Genomic DNA, 21,996 nt, shown 5'->3' with positions numbered 1-21,996 from the left:
GGTGAAATGGAATTTTGGCTTAAAACAATTCTTTTCTGTTTGCAAGTTCTAATGACCTCAGCCTTACCCTATTCTGTCTGTTTTCTAATGAATGTCCTCCAGCTCCACACTCTCTAAGTCTCACTTTATAAGTCCTGTACCCTTCCTCTTGTTTTAGAACGCAGAACATAGAACAGTGCAATACAGTACAGGAACAGGGCCTTCAGCCCATGATTTTGTGCCAAACTAATTAAACTAGAAATAGAAACACAATAAAACTGATCCCTTCTCCCATGCAAGTCCATGTCCCTCCATGTTCTGTATATTCATGTCACTATTGTGGCTGATCTTTTACCTGTCCACCACTTTCCAGCACTATCCACGTGTCCCTTGATTTTATTAATGCCCAGAAATTTATTGACCTTAATTTTGAAAGAACTTAATCTAACTTCTCCACAGCCCCTGCAGGGTAGAGAATTCTAGAGCTTCTCCATTGCCTGAGGGAAGAAATTTCTCCTGATCTCCTGCCTCATGCTACTAGATTCCTCTTGATGGAGTATTTTCAGTGTGCAATTGAGGTAAAACCTGGAGTTAACCTCAAGTTATCAAAGAGGAGGTGGCATGTTAAAGCAGCAGCCACCAAGACCTGAAGATTGCATTTATAACTTACAAAATCCCTTACATGAGCTCTTTCCATCAGACTTGTTGATTCCCTGTTCCATACATCTTTATTGCTATCATTTCCTCCTGAAACATGTACAAAGTCAAGTCCCCTCAATAGTCTCCTCATTCTCCTCTTAATTACACTTGATCCATTGGTTGTGAGATGCCGGGATCTTCCACCATGTCAGAATTTTGCTTTCTAGAACAGCCCCAGATCATTTCGGTGGGTCTAACTGGATAACCCTTTCACAACTGAATCATGATTGTTGGAAATGTAATCTAAGGCCCTTATCATGAACAGTCAATCATCTTGGCACTAACAATGGTTTGGTAAAGTTGTTGCTAAATTATTGCAGGAGACGTCAGCCAGAAGACAACTTGGCACCGAATTTCCATCTTTAGACCTGGTTTGAGAGATTTGGCTTATCAGTATGTGAAGAAAGGGTAGGTGCAGTTGCATGAGATTTTGCATCCAGTATAATTTGTATTGTTTCTCTCTTGAGCCAGACTCTCTCACTTATTCTGTTGGACAAAACATAGACACTTAAGAATCTCCATTCAGGGTGAAGAAATGGTACAGAGTCACCTTCAGCTTTGCAAAACTAATATGGATTATGGAACTTGGGGACTTTGCAAAGACGCACTCAAACCAATTCTGCAGCTCCTCCTTTTCCTGACTGACTCCACATCCTCCACACCTAGTAGCGACCCTCCCCTGCCACAATATTCCAGGAGTTAGTAATGCTGCCTCACAGCCACAATCCTGAGCTGTGGTGCTGTCTGTGGAGTTTACACATTCTCCCTGTGACCATGTGGGTTCATCTTGGGTGTCCCACTTCCTGTCCAGGTCCCAAAGATGTGTTGGTACATTAATTGGCTGCTGTAGATTGTCTCTGGTGCATAGACAATGGCAAAAGGAATCAAAGAGGTGAAATTCTCCTTCAGAGCTTAAGTGAACCTGACTGACTGAATGGCCTTTTTGTTGCCTTAAGATAAGGTTCCAGGAGGGTGCATTGTTTCTCTGGTGCCAGGATTTACCAAAAGTATTGTGTGCAGTTCTGGTCACATGTTATAGGAAGGATGAGATTAAGTTAGAAGACATTCACAAAGATGTTGCCAGGACTGGGAGGTCTTGAGTTACAAGGAGAGATTGGATAGGGGAGCTGAGAGTGACTTTGTAGGAGTTTATAAAGTCATAAGCCGAATAGTCACAGTTTTTTTTAAAATCCCAGTTTGAGGGAGTCTAAAACTTGAGGGCATAGATTTAAGGTGAGAGGAGAAAGATTTAAAGGGGTCTGAGGGGCAGGTTTCTCACTCGAGAGTGGTGGGCATATGGAATGCTGCCAGAGGAAGTGGGTAAATTACAACATTTAGGCAGTGGATGTTGTCCATTTGGACTTTAGTAAAGTATTCAGCAAGGTGCAACTTGGTAGGTAGGCTGGTCTGGAAGGTAAGGTATCCTAAAATATCGGGTCAGCTAGTGAGTGGATTCAAAATTGGCTCTGAGGTAGGAAGCAGAGGGTGGTGGTTGAAGGTTACTTCTCAGAATGGAGGCTGGTGATTAGTGGTATCACAGGGGTCAACGTTGGGATCTTCATCAAAGTTGCTGGTGAACGCAGCAGGCCAGGCAGCATCTCCAGGAAGAGGTACAGTTGATGTCTCGGCCCAAAACGTCGACTGTACCTCTTCCTAGAGATGCTGCCTGGCCTGCTGCGTTCACCAGCAGCTTTGATGTGTGTTGCTTGAATTTCCAGCATCTGCAGAATTCCTTGTGTTTGGGATCTTCATTATTTGTTACTTATATAAATGATTTGGATAGAAATGCACAAAGCTGGGTCAGTGAGTTGCAGGTGACATAAAATTAGGAGGTGTTGTTCGTGAGGAAAGTTATCATAGTTACAGGGGTTCTTGATCAATGAGAAAAGTAGGCCAAGGAGTGGTAAAAGGATTTTAATGCAGGTAAGTATGAAAAAGCATTGGACTTGGGCTGTAAATGGTAGGGCACTGGGGAGTGTAATAGAACAGAGGGACCTGGAAGTACAAGTGCATAATTCGTTGAAAATGCCATCACAGCTAGAGAGGATGGAGAAAAAGGTTTAGCAAATTGGCCTTCATCAGTGAGGGCATTGAACAGTTGTATAAATCATTGGTGAGGCTGCACTTGGAGTACTGTGTACAGTGTGATCATCCTGTTGTAGGAAAGATGTGGTTAAACTGGAAAGAGTGCAGGAAAAATCTAGAAAAATGTTGCCAGCACTAAAGAGCCTGAGCCATAGGGTCAGCCAGGCCAGGGCTTTATTCTTTGGAATAAAGGAAAAGGAGGGTTGACATTATAGAATTATTTAAAATTATGAGAGGCATTGATGAGTGGATGGTAACAGTCTTTTCTCTAGAGTGGGTATGTCCAAAAATAGGGAGCATAGGATTAGGATGAGAGGAGAAAGATTTAAAAGGGACTGGAGGGGAACTGTTTCACTCAGAGGGTGATGTGTATATGGAATGAGCTACCAGAGGAAATGGTTGAGGCAGGTACAATAGTATAATTTAAGAAACACTTGGATAGGTAAACGGAGGGTCAGGGCTCAGAGGGATATGGGCTGAACACGGGAAACTGGGACTGGCAGGGTGGGCACTGCGGTTGGCATGGGCTAGTTGGACCGAAAGACCTGTCTCTGTGCTATAGTTCAATGCTATCTATATTGCACCATGGCGTATCCCTGCTGCCCTTCAATAACCTGTCACGTTGAAGGCAGTGGTGAATTTTATCATCCTTTGCTTTCCACGGCAGTCTGGGCTACATCGCATCAGACCCTGATGATTTCTTCACCTCCAAGTCCATTAACAATCCTAGCAGAGCTGCTGTTGCTTGATGGAGCTGGGTTTGCTGCTGACCTCGGTCTGTCTGTCTCTCTGTCAGTGCCTCCCAGATCCCACAAGTCCATGGGCTGATGGCTATAAGTTGCTCCCTGTGTGTAGATTTGAATCTGGGAGAGGTGAGGAGAATATGGGGAGCATGAAATAGAATTGCAATATTATAAATGGATGCCTCTTGGTCCGTGCAGACTCAGGAGGGGCCAAAGGGGTAATTTCTATTCTGTGACTTGATGGATGAAAAGTCAGTACCCTGAAATATTAACTGTGTGTTTCTCTCTCCACAGACCCATGAAGTATCTTCAGTATTTTCTGGTTTTATTTCATATTTCCCCTATCTGCAGTAATTTGCAATTTAGGAATATCATATTACTTTTATTTAGATTTATTTTTCTCTCTTTTACTGGACAGAGCAAGGATTTACGTGGAAGGGAAGCTAGACTACGGTGAATATACTGACAAAAGCAACGTTCGGCGACAGGCAACAACAGTTGTGGCAGGTGGGTCCCTCCTGCTTTACTGTGTATTTGGGCCTGATGTGGGGTCACTCTTTCTTAACAAGCACAGATACAATGGGCCGAATGACTTGCAATGTTTTATCAGATAATTCTGATTACCTCACCTTTGAACAGTTAGAATGGAGAACTGAAGGAGAGAACATAGAAGGGAACATCAATAAAGTTTTTTTATAAACATATAAATAGTAACAAGGTGGTTGAAGAAAGTGCTTCTAATTAGGGACTATGAAAGAAAATGTCTTGGGGGTAGCCAGAGTAAACCATAACTTGGGCTACAAAGGAGGTCTGCCTTTTTCTGTTAATGTCATCTTTCACATATTTATTCGGTTCCCTTTAAAATGATTACAGAACCTACTTTCACAACCTTGCTGCCAGTGAAGTTAGTCATGGCAAATTAGATCTACATTCACCTAATAGGTTGTTAAATCTCCCTACTGTCTCTCCTGATGCTTTCAAAATAAGTTATCTGTGCTAAATTTCATCTTTATTCCTCCTAAAGCAGAGTTTCATATCAATTGTAATCTTTGGAAATAACAAACAAGCCCAGCTGGCCTCATGACTGAAACATTGCATCCCAGGCAACTTCCTGGTGCATCCGCTTTGCACTCTCTCCAGTCCAGTCACCTCCTTCCTATCGTGTGGGAATAGAATGACACACAGTGCTCCAGCTGTGCTCGAACCATTATCTTACAGAGTTGTACCTCAACTCTTGCACCTTGTCCACTATGCCGCAGCTAACTGAGGCAGTGCCCTGTACGCCGCCTTTGCCAGTACTTGTGATGTGACTTTCCAAGATCCTTTGACTTGCACAAAGCTTTGTCAAGCTGTTCATCACTACTCCTTCCCAGCATTTATTTGGCCCATATTCCTCGGAAACCTTTTCTATCCGCGTTTCTATCCAACTGCCTTTTAAAAGTTGTCATTGTACCTACCTCAACCACTTCTGGCAACTTGTTCCATGTGCACATCACCCTCGGCGTGAAGAAGTTGCCCCCAGGTCCCTTTTAAATCTTTCCCCTCCAATCCTATGCCCTCTAGCTCTAGGTTCCATTTCCTTGGCTGCGGCTTCACCCTGGCAACATTCTTGTAAATCTTCTTTGCACCCTTTCCAATTTAATGACATCCTTCTTGTAACAGAGTAACATAAACCTGTACACAATATTCCAGGTGCAATTATATCTTGTATAATTGTATAATGTCCCAACTCCATATACTCAATGCCCTGACTGGTGCCTTCTTCACCACCCTGACTACCTGCAACATGCTTTCAGCGAATTACGCACTTAGATTCCTCGAGTCATAGAGCACTACAGCACAGAAACAGGCCCTTTGGCTCATCTAGTCCATGTCAACCTATTTTTCTGCTTCGTCTCATCTACTCACACCTGGACTATAACCCTCCATACCTCTCTCATCCATACACCTATCCAAACTTCTCTTAAGTGTTACTTTTGAACCCGTATATGATACTTCCACTGGCAGCCCTTTTCACACTCGCACCAACCTATGACTGAAGAATTCCCTCTCAGGTTCCCCTTAAATATTTCACCTTTCATCCTAAACATGACCTTTAGTTCTAGTCTCACCCAGCCTCAGGTATTTACTCTCTCTATACCCCTCATAATTTAGTATACCTCTAATATCTCCTCTCTTTCTCCTATGCTTCAAGGAATAAAATCCGAACCTATTCAGCCTTTCTCTATAACTCAGGGCCTCAGGGCCTCAGGTCCTGGCAATGTCCCTGTAAATTTTCTCTGCACTCTTTCAATCTCATTGATAGCTTTCCTGTAGGTAGGTAACCAGAAGTGCACACAATATTCTCCTCCATAGATGCTGCTTGACTTAGACCATTAGGAGCAGAATTAGGCCATTTGGCCCATTGAGTCTGCTCCACCATTTCCTCTCAGCCCCAATCTCCTGACTTCTCCCTGTATCCCTTCATGTCCTGACCAATCAAGAATCTATCAACCCCTGCCTTAAATATACATAAAGACTTGGCCTCCACAGCTGCCCATGTCAAAGAATTCCACAGATTCACTACTCTCTGGCTACAGAAATTCCTCCTCATCTCTGCTCTAAAAGGGCACGCTTCTATTCTGAGGCTGTGCCCTCTGGTCTTAGATTCTCCCACCATAGGAAACATCCTCTCCTTTCACCATTCGATAAGTTTCAATGAAGTCAGCCCTCATTCTTCTGAATTCCAGCGAATACAGGTCCAGAGCCATCAAATGTTCTTCATATGACAAGATATTCAGTCCTGGAATCATTTTCGTGAACCTCCTTTGAATCCTCTCCAGTTTCAGCACATCCTTTCTAAGATAAGGGGCCCAGAACTGCTCACAATACTCCAAATGAAGCCTCACCAGTGCTTTATAAAATTTCAACATTACTTACTTGCTTTTATATTCTAGTCCTCTTGAAATGAATGCTAACATTGCATTTGCCTTCCTCACCACAGACTCGACCTGCAAATTAACCTTTAGGGAATCCTACACATGGACTCTCAAGTCCCTTTGCACCTCAGATTTTTGAACTTTTTCTCCATTTAGAAAATAGTCTACGCTTTTAATTCTACCAAAGTGCATGACCATACACTTCCTGACACTGTATTCCATCTGCTATTTCTTTGCTCATTCTCCTAATCTGTCTGGCTCCTTCTGTAGCCTCTCTGCTTCTTCAACACTCCCTGCCCCTCCCCCATTTTTCAGATCATCCAGTAACTTGGCCACAAAGACATTGATTCTGTCATCCAAATCATTGACATATAACACGGACCTTTGTGGAACTACCTGCTTCTCCACTTATCTTCATATCGTCTGCAAACTTTGCAACAAAGCCATCAATTCCATCATCCAAATCATTGACATATAATGTAAAAAGAATTGGTCCCAACACAGACCCCTGTGGAACACCACTAGTCACCGGCAGCTAACCAGAAAAGGCTCCTTTTATTCCCACTCTTTGCCTGCTGTCAATCGGACACTGCTCTGTCTTTCTATTAACTTGTTTATCGGCCTCATGTGGCAGCTTGTCAAATGCCTTCCGAAAATCCAAGTGCACAACATCAACTGATTTTCCTTTGTCTATTCCACTTGTTATTTCTTCAAAGAATTCCAACAGATTTGTCGGGCAAGATTTTCCCTGTAGGAAACCATGCTGTCTATGGCCTATTTTATCATGCACCTCCAAGTATCCCAAAACCACGTCCTTAACAATGGACTCCAACATCTTTCCCAACCACTGAAGTCAGGCTAACTGGTCTATAGTTTCCTTTCTTCTGCCTCCCTCCCTTCTTGAAGAGTGGAGTGACATCTGCAATTTTCCAGTCCTCCGGAACCATGCCAGAATCTGTTGATTCTTGAAGTATCATTAATATATTAATACCTCCACAATCCTTCAGCTACCTCTTTCAGAACCCTGGGGTATAGTCCATCTGGTCCAGATAACTTGTCTACCTTCAAACTTTTTAGTTTCCCAAGCACCTTCTCCCTAGTAATGGCAACTGCACTTTCTTCTGTCCCCTGACAATCTTGAACTTCCGACATATTGCTAATGTCTCCCACAGTGAAGAATGATGCAAAATACTTATTCATTTTGTCCACTATTTCCTTGTCCCCCATTACTACCTCTCCAGCATCGTTTCTCAGGGGTCCGATATCAACTCTCACCTCTTTGTGTACAGTACCTGAAGAAGCTCTTGATATCCTCTTTAATATTATTTGCTTGCTTATCTTCATCATCTATCTTTTCCCTCTATGACTTTTTTTAGTTGCCTTCTGCTGGTTTTTAAAAGCTTCCCAGTCCTCTAACTTCCCACTAACTTTTGCTCTGTTATATGCCCTCTCTTTTGCTTTTATGTTGGCTTTGACTTTTCTTGTCAGTCACTGTTACATCATCCTGCTTTTAGAATTCTCCTTCTTCTTTGGGATCTATCTATCCTGCACCTTCCAAATTGCTCCCAGAAAATCCCGTCATTGCTGCTTTTCCATCATCCCTGCTAGTGTTCCCTTCCAATCAACTTTGACCAACTCCTCTCTCATGCCTCTGTAATTCCCTTTACTACACTGTAATACTGATATGTCTGACTTATCCTCTCTGTCTCTCTCTCATGGCAGGGTGAGTTCTATCATATTATGATCACTGATTCCTAAGGGTCCTTTACCTTAAGCTCTCTAATCAATTCTGGTTCATTGCACAACACCCAATTTGGAATAGCTGAGCCCCTACTGGGCTCAACCACAAGCTGCTCTAAAAAGCCGTCTTGTAGGTACTCTACAAATTACTCCTTTTGGGATCCTGCACCAACCTAATTATCCCAGTCTACCTCCATATTGAAATCCCCCGTGACTATCTTAATATTGCCCTTTTGATGTGTATTTTCTATCTCCTGTTGTAATTTGTAGCCCATGTCTTTGCTACTGTTCAGAGGTCTATATATAACTCCCATCAGGGTCCTTTTACCCCTGTATTTCTTAGCTCTGTCCACGATGATTTTATCACTACTGTAGTCCACTTCACACACAAAATACTGGTGGAATGCAGCAGGCCAGACAGCATCCATAGGAAGAAGCACAGTTGATGATCTCGGCCCAAAACGTCGACTGTGCTTCTTCCTAGAGATGCTGCCTGGCCTGCTATGTTCACCAGCATTTTGTGTGCGTTACTTGAATTTCCAGCATCTGCAGATTTCCTCGTGTTTGTGTAGTCCTCTTCAGCTCTTTTCCCTGCTGAGGCACAGCACCAGACTCGGTGCCGGAGACTCGGTCACTGCGGCTTCCCCCCGCAATAATATTCAAAATGGTGTACTTGTAATTGAGGGGAATGACCACAGGGGTACTCTATACTGGCTGCCCATTTCCCTTTCTTCTGACAGTCACCCAGTTACCTGCCTCCTGCAACCTAGAGGTGACCACCTCCCTGTAATCCCAATCTATCACTTCCTCAGTCTCCCATATGAGCCGAAGGTCATTGAGCTGTAGGTCCAGTTCCTTAACACATTTTCTGAGGGGCTGCAGCTCAGTGCAGATGTGGTTATCCGGGAGGCTGGATTCCCAGAATTCCCACATCTCACACAAAGAACACAACACAGCCCCTGGAGCCATTTTCACTGCACTAACTGTCCCCTAACAGACAAGGAATGAAGAATAAGAAAAGAAGAAAACTTACCAGATACTTGCCTCACCCAAGCCTGATGAGCAAAGGCAAAGCCTCCCTACTCTAACACTAGCCCACTTGCACAACGACCCCTCCGCTTGTCCCTGCCTTATTTTTATTCGCCCTTGCTAATGAATACCGTTCACTGATTGGGCGCAATTCAAACTCTGAAAACTGCCGCAGAGTGCTGCTTTTTTAATCTTTAGTCGTGGACTTGTGAATTTGCCCCTTCTTCTCGCACTTCAGTTCACTGATTGGGCACTGTTCAAACTCCAAAAACTGCTGCGAAGCACTGCTTTTTAATCTTCAATGGCAGACCTATGTGAAGTCGCCTCTTCTTGAACTCCCATTTACTGAGCGCAAATTAAACTCCGAAAACTGCCGCAAAGCGCTGCTTTTTTCCTCTTCGATTGAGGACCTGTGTAAAGTTGACTTTTCTTGTGCTCCCGTATTGCTCAAGATTTCTAGCATCTGCAGTAACTCCTGTGTTTCTACCTCACCTTTATCTGGATTGAAACCCACTTGCCAAAACTTAGCCCACATATGTAGCTGATCAAGATCCCTCCTGTAATTTTTTATAACTTTTACACCATGTACGACTCCACCTATTTGAAGTATCATCCACAAACTTACTAACCTTGCCTTGTATATTCACATCCAAATCAGTGATGTGATATATACACACACACACGCACACACACACACACACAATATATACACATACACACACACACGAGGGGTGATTGATAAGTTCATGGCCTAAGGTAGAAGGAGTCAATTTTAGAAAACCTAGCACATTTATTTTTCAACATAGTCCCCTCCTACATTTACACACTTAGTCCAGCGGTTGTGGAGCATATGGATCCCTTCTTTGTAGAAGTCGGCGTCTTGGACCTTCAAACTTTCTGCATTTTCACTCAAAGAGTTGAACTGCACATGCACGTAACGAGAGTTGTATAACTCATCTCATTCTACCTCAGGCCACGAACTTATCAATCACCCCTGCTGTGGACCACCTGGAGGTCCAAGATCCGTATGCTCCTCGACCGCCGGACTAAGTGTGTAAATGTAGGAGGGGACTATGTTGAAAAATAAATGTGCTAGGTTTTCTAAAATTGACTCCTCCTACCTTAAGCCACGAACTTATCAATCACCCATCGTGTATATAGATATAGCCAAGGTGCCTAAGACATTTGCACAGTACTGTAGTGATTTATGTATTGCACTGTACTGCTGCTGCAAGAAAAACAAATTTCCTGACGTGTGAGTGATGATAAACCTGATTCTGATATGGGTCTCTATTGTGGACTGAGAGTGGGAAGGGGACAGGGAGAGGGGAATCATGGTTGGGAAAAGGGGAAGGGAGAGGGGAGGGAGTGGAAAGCACCAGAGAGACATTCTGTAATGATCAATAAACTAATTGTTTGAAATTAAATTACCTTGTCTGGTGTCTCAGGGTTGAGTGTCTGCACCCGTGCCATCCCCTACCCTGGCACTCCCTGTCCCATACCCCTTCCACGGCGCTCCACCTCGCCATTCCCAACACCCTGTGTTCCTGCCAGATTTACAAACTCACTCTCCGCTCCACGTTGTTAAATTTACAGTACTGTGCAAAAGTCTTAGGAACCCTAGCCATATATATGTGCCTAAGACTTTTGCACAGGACTTTAAATAGTCAAGAATGGATAATTGAAGGTGGCAAGTGTAGAGATCCGCAAACAAACAATAAATATTGTGTAACTTTTCATCAATTTAATCTGTTCATCATTTTTTTTCCTTTTACAGATAACTTAATATTTCTAAGTGACTCTGTCAAAGAGGTCTAGCTACAAGCAGCTCTCTGGGGTGGCTGCTGAACAGGAGCTGTTTTTCATTATTTTCTGTTTCTGTTTCTGTTTGTCCGCTCAGCTGTGCTGCCGTTACTTTCACCACATCATGAAGATCTTGAGAATTTAATTGTCGTTCAGTGCACAAGATTAAAAATAAATCAATGGTTGATCATATTAGCTCTGGCCTTTGTGAAACAGCAGCTGTGGATCACTTTCCCAAATGAAAAGAAAGATTTCTGGTGTTAAACATGGATCAGTGTAAAGTGCTCTGGATTCGGGCATTGCTCAATGTCCAGTCCTCCTGTGGTTCAGTTAACAAATTACCACCCAATGATTGAGCATTCACTCTGAGCTCAGGAACAGGTGCACATAGTTCGAGCTGATGTGTGCCTTCAGAAATGGTGGGAAACTGATCCATCTACACAACTACACTCCAGAAACGGGGTCACCTGGACCTTTCCTGTCACCCTGCAGTGCACAGATGTTTGGGCGTTGCTATGACTGTGAATGAGCCACACAAGAGACTGGAGCTGCAGGTGTAAGAGGTCTTTATTCAGCAGGACGAGCATTCTGGAGAATTAGTCTCTTGGAGAAACTTTCTGAACTCAATGTCGGGTTTTTATACTCTTAAGAACAGAGATAACAGATGCTGATTGAATGCAAATTCCAACATTATAAAAGCATACCTTACTATTTTGAGTGCAGACAAATGGTCCCATTGAATCACAGATGTTTGAGGGCTGGACTGATGATTACCAGAGCCCCACTGTCTTTTGCCTGGCTGACGGTTATGAGAGTGTCTCATGGTGCTAGTTCACAAACCATTGAGCTGCCTCCGGCTTGTGAGCCAGTTGTGAGGTCTCCTCGAGCATCGCAGCTTCTTCATGCAGTTGTGCTTTTAATTTCACTCTGAACTCATAACTGAAATATGAGTTCACGTTTTGAAATAGTTCATGAATACTGGCTCTCATTTACCTTAATAAATGGTATCCCCATAATTCCTGAAGAATGTCCCATGTCAAAGATCCCTACCAGAATCAGAATCAGGTTTACTATCATCAGCACCATACACTCTTTTGGCCTCCTGGACAGAAAACTTTCCCAGTGAGGTGAAAATCTAAGGTTATAATGAAATAAGGCACGAAAAGGCCCACAGCTGAGGAAGCCCTGCCCAAGCCATGCAGCTGCTGCAGAAGCATCACTCTATGCGGACCTGCATGTACACAGCCTATTATCCTTCACTGGCTGTCTGCAATAATGTGGGGAAATAATTCAAAACTAACGCTGATCGCGGTAACGTTTCGCTCCAAGTTATTCTCTCAAAAAGATCCTGTTGTGGCTGTGCTTCATTACATGGCATGTCACTATCAGATCCGTGCTGTTGACACAGCCTGGGTTGAAGATGGTGACTGTCATTCATGACATTTTGTTACCTGTACCTCTGCTGACATTGCATCGTTACCTCTCATCTTTGCCCATTTGATCTCAGTACAACACAGACTATCAGACATGGCTATGTCAGCAAAGGGCCAACGGGAGAACTGAAACTGGTCTCTGAGGGTCAAAGGTCATGGTTCGTGTTGTAAGCAGTGGCAGAGGGATGTCTGGATCAGATGACCACATCTTTGTGGCGGTCCCTTTGATCTACCTACAAGGGATTTTTGGCTGGTTTCTTTTTGAATGGTGCAAAGATCTCATCATCATGGCACTCCATGGAATGTCTTGACATGAGCCACTCAACCAGTGAAAAGGCCCATCGCATTTGGTGTCCATTCCCAACCAGGCTGAAGTACCTACCTTCCTGCATTCGGTGGTGCGGGCACTGCAGTTTCACTGGAATATATCTGGTTTCTCTTGGATATCCCTTCAATTTTCTCCACTTAGTTACTTAGAAACATAGAATCTACAGCACATTACAGGCCCTTCAGCCCACAATGTTGTACTGACCATGTAACCTACTCTAGAAACTGCATAGAATTTCCCTACCATATAGCCCTCTATTTTCCTAAGCTCTATGTACCACGTTATGGAGTACTTGGTCCTCCATAACCTGGATCCCTTCCCATGTCTGTTTACCCAATACTTTTCTACTATGATCTGTCCCACCAAACACCTAACTCAACAGACAGAGAGTAAGGGTACGACCTTATGGACTTTCATATGGATAAGGACAGCAGAGCAATGAGAAAGTGACACAGCAGAATGTCACCTTGAATGAACAAAGCTGAATCCCAGCAAATCACCTTAACATGTAAATTGATTAAAGCACAGCAGGAGGATTTGGCAAGCTTGAGGGATCAGGATTCAGACCCCATCAAAGTAAGAGAGATGATGGCTAAGAGTCGGGACCCCGAATTCTGGAATGGCAATATTTGCTCTGATGCTGACACTTGGTGTGGTGATGGTCCACCAGTGAAATGAGCAGAGTTTCACACATGAGAATCTGATAGTACAGGTCTGACTGGTGTCGGTCCATAGTCATAAAACAATTGCCCTGGATAGTGAGTAAATGGTACAAGAGGAAAGAGTGACCATAGTGTGGAAAGCTGAGGAGAAAGGGGTTATGCAGGATAAATATATGCATTACTGGGGAATACCTCGTTGCATGGTTCAAAATGAATTCAAATGTAGAACAGAGGCCCGAGGAGTACAAGTACATGGTTCTCTGAAAGTGGCATCACAGGTAGAGAGTGACCAAAACTGAATACAATATTCCAAATACTATCTCTCCAACAACTTGTGCAGCTGTAACATAACATCCCATCTTCTACAACCAATGATGAAGGCCAATGTGCCAAAAGCCATCTTCACCACTCTGTCCACCTGTGATACCACCTTCAGAGAACCATGTATAAGTTGTTGGAGAGGTAGTATTTAGAAATTTGTGTTCATTATTGAGCTAAAATGAGTGCAGAGGAGGATTACGAGGATGTCGCCAGCACTCAAAGGCCTGAATTATAGGTAGAGGTTCAGCAAGTTGGGACTACTTTCACTGGACTATTGCAGAATATGAGGAGTGATCTTATAGAGGTGTATAAAATCTTGAGGGGCATCGGTGGGGGTGAATGTGCACTATCTTTTACCCAGGTTGGGCAATCAAGAACTAGAGGTATTGGTTTAGAGTGACAGGGGAGAGATTGAATAAGAACATGAGGGGTAACCTTTTCACCCAGTGGTTAGTATATGGAACAAGCTGTCAGAAGAAGCTGTTGAGGCAGGTACATTAACAAGATTTAAAAGACAGTTGGACAGGTACATGGATAGGAAAGGTTTAGGAGGGATATGGGTCAAGCTTGGGCAAATGGGATTAGCTTAGATGGGCATCTTGGTCAGCATGGACCAGTTGGGCTGAAGGGCCTATTTCCAAGCTGTATGATTCCATGACTTTCTTTACATGCATTACCAGAATTTGACTTCTCAAAAGAACTTGACTACTCTTGTCTGGATTGAATTCCATCTGCTACCATTCCACACAAATTTCCATAGCTTGGAAGAAATTTTGGTAGATCTGTAGATTTGGATCTACCAAAGTGCACAACCATACACTTCCTGACACTACTCTATTTGCCACTTCTTTGCCCACTCTCCTAATCTGTCCAAGTCCTTTTGCAGCCTCCCTGCTTCATCAACACTATCTAACCCTCTGCATATCTTCGTATTGCCTGCAAACTCGGCCAAAAAGCCATCAATTCCATCATCCAAATCATTGACATATAACGTTAAAAAAAAAGCAGTCTCAACACAGACCCCTGCGGAACACCACTAGTCACTGGCAGCCAATCAGAATAGGCCTCCTTTATTTTCACTCTTAGGCTCCTGCCAGTCAGCCAATGCTCTATCCATGCTAGTATCTTTCCTGTAATACCATGGGCTCTTAACTTCCTAAGCAGCTTGATGAGCGGCACCTTGTCAGAGTCCTGAAAATCCAAGTACACAACACCCACCAATTCTCCTTTGTCTATCCTACTTGTTATTTCCTCAAAGAATTCGAACAGATTTGTCAGGCAAGATTTTCCTTTGAGAAAACCATGCTGACTTCAGCCTATTTTATCATGTGCCTCCAAGAACCCCAAAGCCTCATCCTTAACAATCAACTCCAACATCTTCCCAAATACTGAGGTCAGGCTAACTGGCCTATAATTTCCTTTCTTCCACCTCCCTCCCTTCTTGAAGAGTGGAGTGACATCTGCAATTTTCCAATCCTCCGGAACCATGCCAGAATCTGTTGATTCTTGAAATATTATTAATATATTAATGCCTCTACAATCTCTTCAGCTACCTCTTTCAGAACTCCGGGGTGTAGTCCATCTGGTCCAGGTGACTTATCTATGGGAACTATACTTCCTTCAATCGCAGGACTCTGCAGAGAGTGGTGTGGACAGCTCAGCACATCTGTAGATGTGAACTCCCCACTATTCAGGACATTTACAGAGGCAGGTGTGTAAAAACGGCCCAAAGGATCATTGGGGACCCAAGTCAACCCAACCACAAACTGTTCCAGCTGCTACCAACTGGGAAATGGTACTGCAGCATAAAAGCTAGGACCAACAGGCTCCGGGACAGCTTCTTCCACCGGGCTATCAGACTGCTTAATTCATGCTGACGCAACTGTATTTCTATCTTATATTGACCATCCTGTTGTAGATAATATTTATTATAAATTACTATAATTGCACATTTAGATGGAGATGTAACAAAGATTTTTACTCATGTATGTGAAGGATGTAAGTAATAAATACAATTCAATTCAAAAAACTTCACTCACTTATGCCTGCTATCACTCTTGAACATCTGACATCCTGCTAATGTCTTCCACAGTGAAGACTGATGCAAAATAATGATTCAGTTCATTGCCATTTCCTTGTCGTCCCCCCATTACTATCTCTCCAGTGCCATTTTCCAGGGGTCCAATATCTATTCTCTCCTCTCTTTAAACTCTTTATACTGAATATCTGAAAAAAAACTCTTGGTATTCTCCTTGATATTATTGGCTAGCCCACTTTCATATTTAATATTTTCCCTCATTAAGGCTTTTTCAGTTGCCTTCTGTTGCCCTTTTTAAATAATGGTGCAATATCAGCTCTTCTGGAATTTTACCTGTGGTGAAAAATGAAACAAATTTAGCTGCAAGAGCCTCTACAATTTTTATTTTCACTAGCTTCCCATAATGCCCATGGATGCATTTGGTCAGGCCCTGGGGATTAATCCACTTTTATGCACTTTAAAGCTGTCGATACCTCCTCCCTGCTAATTTGCAGATGGACTGAGATGTTACCACTCACTTTCAGGTTTTCTTTGGCATCATTTTATTGGTGAAAACTGAAGAGAAGCATCTTTAAAAATATTGCCCACTACTTGTGATTTCTCTACACATCTCTTTAATTCTGCTCCCTGATGGTCCACATATCTCCTTTAAAATTTCCTCCTCTCACCCTAAAGTTATTAGTGATTGATGCTCAACTGAATGGCACCGGCCTGGTTCATGTGTTCGATGGCCCTGCACAGATTTGCCATGACCACCAGGGGTCACGGTGTGAGTAGCCCTTTCAGTTCCTGGGCATGACTGTGCTTCAGTGTAAATCCACACTCCAAGCAGCAGCGACATTCTGTGTTGTTAAGCCTCTGTGAATGGAGTTTCAAGGACAGGTTTATCCTGGAGGTTTATTGTTGCACTGGGCTTCTGTGAGTGTGGTATGTTGTTGGTAATGAAGACAGCCTTCATGTGGAAATTCTGCCCAGTTAGCTATTTGCATTATCTACCTACTTTATGCAACTTCTTCACCTTTTCCTGCTGTGCCATTGGAAAGTTGCCCAACTGGCATATGTGATTCCAGCCACCCAGAGGTCTTTACTTTCTAAGTTGATTCGGCTTGTCACCGAACACTCTAATGAACTTCTATAGATGTACTATTGAATATGTCCTGACCAGTTGCACCATGATCTGGTACGGCATTTCTAATGCACAGGAATGTAAGAAGTTGCAGAGACTAGTGGACTCTGCCAAATACATCTCGGGCATATCCATCTCCACCATAGGTAATGTCTACAGGAGGTGCTGCCTCAAGAAGGAGACATCAAGAATCCCCACCATCCAGGCCATGCCATCTTCTCAGGACTAGCATTGGGCAAGAGATACATAAGCCTGAAGTCCCACACCACCAGCTTCAAGAAAAGCTACTTCCTTTCAGCCATTCGTTTCTTGAACTAATTGGCAAAACCTTAATCACTACAGTCTGGCAACACTACAAGCAATTTAACCACTTTGCATTAAAATGGACTTTGTTTCTTTTATTCTAATTGTGCTCTTTCTTGTAAAAATTGTGATGCTGCAAGTAAGTTTTTCATTGCACACGTGTACTTGTGTTTCTATACATATAAACTTGGCTTTGATTATCCATATCACAATGGTATTGTGATAAAAGATTCCAGGTCTAATGGTTGATGTTCACAAATACACTGCAAGGATTTCTCGACTGGCAGACCTCAGCCAGATAAAATTGGTGTTATCATCTCATCCGTGCTGAACCTCAAAACAGTGCTGCCCAGGACTGTGTGCTTGGTGCCCCTGTACACATATGATTGTGTGGCTAGATACAGCATCCAATAAGTTTGCTGATGACGTTGTTGTTATGGCAGGATCAACAACAATGATGAGATGGAGTTCAGGAACGAGGTCATGAATCTTGTGTTCTGATGTTAGAGCAACTACTTGGGCCTTAATATCAGCAAGATGAAAGAGCTGATTGTTGAACTAGGAAAGCGCAGTGGTGAACACAACCTTGTCCCTACTGATGGCACTACTGTAGAGATATTGACATCTTCACGTTCCTGGGCATCCATCTCACCAGTAGTTCAACCTGGTCTCTTCACACTGCCGCAGTGGTCAAGAAAGCATATCAGTATATTTACTTTCGTAGGCATCTGAGAAGATTAAGCATGTCTACTAGATCCTTTCGAACTTCTACAGATGTGCTATAGAAAGCTTCCTGATGGGTTGCATCTCAGCCCGGTATGTTCTGGACCAATGGAACCTGCAGAGAGAGAGATAAACACTATCCTCTCCCTCACAGGTTCATCACTTCCCTCCATCCCATTGATCTTCAGGTCTGTTGCTTCAGGAAGGCTAACAGTATTGTTAAGCATGCCTGCCATTCTGGCCATTCGTTCTCTGAGAGAAGATAAAGCTGTTTGAAAGCCTGGATGACCAAACTCAAGAACAGACTCCTGAACCAGTTATCTCCTTCCCATTCCCTTCCCATGGTGCTGCCACATTTTTGAACTCTTAACTCTACCTCTTCTGTTACTGTCACTATCATTTCTTTGCCCTTCTGTTGTACACGGTTATCTTTGTGAGCTTTGCACAAGCAAGGAATTTCATTGCACCCTGGTGTGTGTAACAACAACTTGAATGAGGTTTGTGCATGCTTGAAAAATCCTGGAAGAACAGATCACCAAAGTTGCAACACTACTTCAGCTACTTTATTATTCAAAATAAAGCAAAGCCTGGCCTAAAGATAAAATTATCTACATAATCACATAGGGAAAAGACAATTTCACATGGGGAATATTCCAAAAACTCTGAATTAACAGTAACGAGGTCAAGGAGCTGCCATGGGGAGTGTCCCAAGCTTATCAAACCTAATGCATGTCAGTCCAATGCCAGGCTGGAAAGGTGGGCTCAAGCAGAGTGCGGTGAACAATCAGACCAGTTGGCAGAACTGGGTGCGGGTGGAGCCTGCACCATCCCGTAACATGGCCAGAGGGCGCGCCTGGGGCCTCCTTGGAGAAGCAAAGAGAGGGTGTTCATGCGCTTCAGTTGTTTCCTCCGACACTTTCTCCAGGAAAGACTCTTTGTGATAGCCCTGTGGAGCAGCAGAGGTAACACAGCATAAGCACCGGTACAGGCACCAGTGACGCAGTATGGCACAGCTTCAGTACCAGTATCAGTGGAAACTAAGGTCAAATCATTTCATAGCATTACTGCTGTCATAGACAGGCAGTGAATCACTCCACAGCATTAGCACCGTCAGTAGAACATAGATCAGGACAGGCCTTTCAGCCCACAGTGTCTGTGCTGGAAGTGATGCTAAATTAAATGAATCCCTCTGCTTGCTCATAGTCCATGCCCTTCTATTCTCTGCTTATTCATGTGTATGTCTTAACACCACCATCGTATTTGCCCCCTCCACCAGCCATGCATTTCAGGTTCCCAACACTCTGTGTGTGAAGAACTTGCCTCACACATCTCCTTTAAACTTCCCCCCCCCCCCTCACCTTAAAGCTCTGTCCTTTAGCATTTGACATTTCCATCATAGAAGAATGGTTCTGACAATTTATCTATGCCTCCCATAATTTTACAAACAAACTCCCCACCCGTCGGCCTCCCAGAGAAAACAACCCACTTTATCCAGCCTATCCTTATAGCACATGCCCTCTAAACCAGGCAGAATCCTGGATTCTGCACCCTCTCTAAAGCCTGCACATCTTTCCTGCAGCAGGGTGACTAGAACCGCACACAGTAGTGACAATGAAGGCAAGCCTCTTTTTTACCACCCTATCTACTCGTGAGGACATCTTCAGAGAGCTATGCACTTGGTCTCCTAGATCATTCTATACATCGATGCAGTTAACATTAATGAGGCTGCTTAACACTAACTCCTGTAATTTCATGGTATTACAGAAAGATACCAGCATGAATAGAAACTTGGCTGACTGGCAGGAGGCTAAAAGTGGGAATAAAGGAGGTCTTTTCTGGTTGGCTGCCAGTGACTAGTGATGTTCCTCAGGGGTCAGTGTTGGGACCGCTACTTTTATGTTGTATATCAATGATTTGGATGAAGGTATTGATGGCTTTGTGGCCAAGTTTGAGGACGATATGAGGATAGGTGGAGGGGCAGGTAGTGTTGAGGAAGTGAGGAGTCTCCAGAAGGGCTTAGACAGATTGGGAAAAGATGTCTCCTATAGTGGGGGAGTCTAGGACCAGAGGGCACAGCCTCAGAATAGAGGGACATCCATTTAGAACAGAGATGAGAAGGAATTTCTTTAGCCAGAGGGTGATGAATCTGGAATTCATTGCCACAGGTGGCAGTTGAGGTCAAGTCATTGGGTATGTTGGAGTCCTGGTGAAGGGTTTTGGCCCAAAACATCAGCTGTACTTTTTTCTACAGATGCTGCTTGGCCTGCTGAGTTCCTCCAGCATTTTGTGTGTGTTGCTTGGATTTCCAGCATCTGCAGATTTTCTCATGTTTGTATATTGGAGGTTGATTGGTTTTTGATTAGTCAGGGCGTCAAAAGTTATGGGGAGAAGGCAGGAGAATGGAGTTGAGGAGGATTGTGAAGAAGCCATGATGGAATGGTGGAGTGGACTCTGGGCTGAATGGCGTAATTCTGCTCCTATGTCTTATGGTGTTAAGGGTCCTGCCATTATACTTTCTCCTTACTTTTGATCTCCCAAAGTACAACACCTCAAGCTTGCCCCATTAAATTCCATCTGCCCTTTCTACTCCAATATCTGTAACTGATTGATATCCTGCTGTATCATTTGACAGCCTTCTTCAGTATCCACAACTTCACCTTAAGAAAAGACCATAAGATAGAGAAGCAGAATTAGGCTTTTCAGCCCATTGATTCTGCTCTGACATTCAATCATGGCTGATTTTTTCAACCTCATTCTCTTGCCTTTTCCCCATAACCTTTAACTCCCTTATAAATCAAGAACCTATCAATTATTGCCTTAAATACATCCAGTGACTTGGCCTCTACAGCCCTTTGTGGCAATGCTTCACCATTGTCTGGCTAAAGATATTTCTTCTCAGTTCAGTTTTAAAGGGTTGGCTATTCTGAGTCTGTGCCAATCTTTGTGGCATCTGCAAACTTACAAAACAACCCATCTATATTTTCATCCAAGTTATTTATATACATCACAAACAGCAGAGGTCGCAGTACATATCCCTGTGGAGCAGACGTCCAGTCAGATGTGGGAAGATAGCTGAGCAGCTGGAAGTGTGCAGACTCCACACAGATTTACTTGGAACTGGCCATCAGCAAGAGAATTTCAACCCTCCTGCTTTGTGATACTTGTTTGTGTTCTGAGGCTCCATATTTTTTCATTCCACCAGTGTTTTTTCTTTACCTTGGTTGAAGAATTTTCATCAGTGCTGAAATCCTCTGGTGTCTTCACCAGCGATGTGGTTGATGATCCCATCTTCATTTGTTGCAGGCTCTCAGATTTCACTGTCTCATCTTCTCTCACAGTGCTGAGATTTACCTGAAGGGCAAGGACAACAAAGCTGGAGCAGATAATGATGATAAATTATCTGCAAACAGCCAGGCAGGAAGTGAATGAGAATGGACACATTCCGCTGGCAATCACCGTAAACCAAAATAGATCTAGTCATGTTGCATTGGGAAAACACATCAATTTAGTAATCAATTCACCTGGAGAAGGGAAACACCTACTGAGGCTACGTCCACACTACGCCAGATAATTTTGAAAACGAAGCTTTTTCTCTTCGTTTTAACTTTCCGTCCACACTGAAACGGCGTTTTCATCCCCCCAAAACGGAGATTTTCGAAAACACTCTCTGGAGTGTGTAAATTTGAAAACGATTGTTTTGCGTTGTAGTGTGGACGGGTTAAACGGAGAGATTTAAAAACGCTGTCATGACAACACCACAACAACAATGCTTTTTCTGTTTCTGCTTGGGACTGCGCGAGCACTGCCGGACGGCTGTTCTTGGTTCTTGATCCTCCAAAATATTCCGCATGGAATTTAAACTGGTCCTCTCGGTTTCTCTGTTTGCATCCTCTGTTCTTCTGCCTGTACCCTCCAGTCTCCCAGTCCGCGGTGGTCGTACCCTCGATCTCCTGTACCCCGGGGTCTCCAAGCCGGCACCGTCGCTGACTGACCACCACCGTTATAACACGCAGTCAGTGTGAACGGCGTGAGAGTTAAATTGTAAAATGAGCTTTTTTGACTAGAT

The 21,996-nt window shown here is 43.5% G+C and overlaps 2 protein-coding genes across 4 annotated transcripts in view; one reads left to right on the top strand and one right to left on the bottom strand.

Annotated features, from left to right (window-relative positions):
- The window catches only part of ssbp1 (single-stranded DNA binding protein 1), a 38,379-nt gene that overhangs the window by 14,829 nt on the left and 1,554 nt on the right, over positions 1-21,996 (top strand). The window contains exons 5-7 of one of the 3 annotated variants that reach the window (XM_063037270.1): positions 999-1,086; positions 3,925-4,013; positions 10,971-11,169. In XM_063037270.1, coding sequence (XP_062893340.1) covers positions 999-1,086; positions 3,925-4,013; positions 10,971-11,011 — 218 coding nt within the window. In that variant the 3' untranslated portion in view covers positions 11,012-11,169. Of the gene's footprint in view, positions 1-998; positions 1,087-3,924; positions 4,014-10,970; positions 11,170-21,996 lie in introns of those variants that run through there. The other 2 variants (XM_063037269.1, XM_063037271.1) reach the window with 2 other exon arrangements.
- The window catches only part of LOC134340253 (soluble guanylate cyclase 88E-like), a 54,089-nt gene continuing 50,552 nt past the window's right edge, over positions 18,460-21,996 (bottom strand). Inside the window, exons 17-18 of the mRNA XM_063037263.1 lie at positions 21,147-21,281; positions 18,460-18,876 (exon numbers count right to left, since the gene is read on the bottom strand). Of these exons, the coding sequence (XP_062893333.1) occupies positions 18,715-18,876; positions 21,147-21,281 (297 nt within the window). The 3' untranslated portion in view covers positions 18,460-18,714. The remainder of the gene's footprint in view (positions 18,877-21,146; positions 21,282-21,996) is intronic.

This window comes from Mobula hypostoma, chromosome X1 (assembly GCF_963921235.1).
Source record: "Mobula hypostoma chromosome X1, sMobHyp1.1, whole genome shotgun sequence".
Taxonomy (NCBI): domain Eukaryota; kingdom Metazoa; phylum Chordata; class Chondrichthyes; order Myliobatiformes; family Myliobatidae; genus Mobula; species Mobula hypostoma.
This window is presented reverse-complemented; position numbering and strand designations above follow the sequence as displayed.